Source organism: Vollenhovia emeryi, unplaced genomic scaffold, assembly GCF_000949405.1.
Source record: "Vollenhovia emeryi isolate VEMERY1.0 unplaced genomic scaffold, V.emery_V1.0 DF950122.1, whole genome shotgun sequence".
Classification (NCBI taxonomy): Eukaryota; Metazoa; Arthropoda; class Insecta; order Hymenoptera; family Formicidae; genus Vollenhovia; species Vollenhovia emeryi.
The window spans coordinates 1-1247 of record NW_011956244.1 but is presented as its reverse complement, the minus strand read 5'-3'; the positions used below and the strand labels follow the sequence as shown (position 1 = coordinate 1247).

Genomic DNA, 1247 nt, shown 5'->3' with positions numbered 1-1247 from the left:
ATCTCGATAACTTGGCTTTCAGGCTTTCGCGGCTGTTGTCTTCTTTAGTCTTCATGGCTTCCGGATGGTCACAAAACTTAGGAAGTCCTTGCACTACTGTGCTCCTTAGCATTTCTGAAACGGTGCCGCGACCACCAGACGGTACCGAATTTCCTACAAATAAAAAGCCCCTTCCCGCCCTCCAAACAATCCATAGCCATCCTGAGACAAGCGTCGCTGAGACTACTCAGGGAGAGAATCGCGACAACCAAAAAGGGCCTGGCCGAGACTTCCAAAAAACTTCTCGATCTACATCTATCCCTCTCCTACAAACTAGAACCGGACCTGTGGCAAACCATAGACCGGATTACACACGAGCAAGCCACCCGCTCGGCAGAATTAAGAACCAAAACACAAAAAGAAAAATTTGCAAAAATGAAACCACACACGCAAACAGCAGCTTCTCCCCTGACAGTAAAGAACCTTAGTAGCCAGACCCTTTCACCCGCCGAAACAGCCATCCTTGCCAAAGGACACAACTTTGCAGTCATCCCCTCCAGGATCCCGACAGAAGAGATCATCAGCCAAATAGAAACCGCCATCTTCCAACTCCCACCTGAAGCAGGAAACAACATCAGACAGCAGTCAGCCCAAATCCTCCGAAAAGCCAAACTTCCCATCCAAAACATTAACAGGGAAGAACGACTAGCGCTTCGAAGCCTAAGACAGAATGACGACATCCTCATTCTACCGGCGGACAAAGGCAACGCAACAGTGGTAATGGACAAAAGAGACTACCACGACAAAGTCAACACCTTGCTGTCCGACGCCCAAGTCTACAAAAAACTAAAACGCGATCCAACCACTAGCGTAGAGAAGAAAACCTCCTCCCTGATCAAAAAGGCGAACCTCCCTTCGCTAACCACGAAATACCTGACCCCCAGCGACAGCTCAGCACCCAGACTATACGGCCTTCCGAAGATTCACAAAGAATCAGTCCCCCTACGGCCTATCGACCTCCACTAAGCTAGAAGGACCAAATCAGCAGAAATCATTTAAATCTATCGGATTATTTAGTACTTATTTTGTACTAATTTGTACCACTCACAATAATTTTGTACCTCGTGCCGTTTCGAAAAAATCCATGGCGCTGCTACTTTAATATTAAGCTAGCAGGACCACAAAAAAACAAAAAAAAGGAAACCAAAGACAGAAAAACAAAGAACTGAATTTGTACTAATTTGTACCATAAAAAGAAAATTAATATA

At 45.7% G+C, this 1247-nt stretch overlaps 1 protein-coding gene across 1 annotated transcript; it reads left to right on the top strand.

Moving 5' to 3' along the window:
- The first annotated feature begins 53 nt into the window (after nt 1-53).
- On the top strand, nt 54-1005 carry LOC105570729. The gene is made up of 2 exons (XM_012028169.1): nt 54-141; nt 197-1005. Exons 1-2 carry the CDS (start codon nt 54-56, stop codon nt 1003-1005), a joined length of 897 nt encoding a protein of 298 aa, XP_011883559.1.
- The last annotated feature ends 242 nt before the right edge of the window (nt 1006-1247 follow it).

Bases quoted from the DNA above. Each gene is read 5' to 3' on its own strand.
- LOC105570729 (XM_012028169.1), top strand. From the start codon at position 54: ATGGCTTCCGGATGGTCACAAAACTTAGGAAGTCCTTGCACTACTGTG. The intron at 142-196 runs GTACCGAATTTC...AACAATCCATAG, and splicing joins GGTGCCGCGACCACCAGACG to CCATCCTGAGACAAGCGTCG.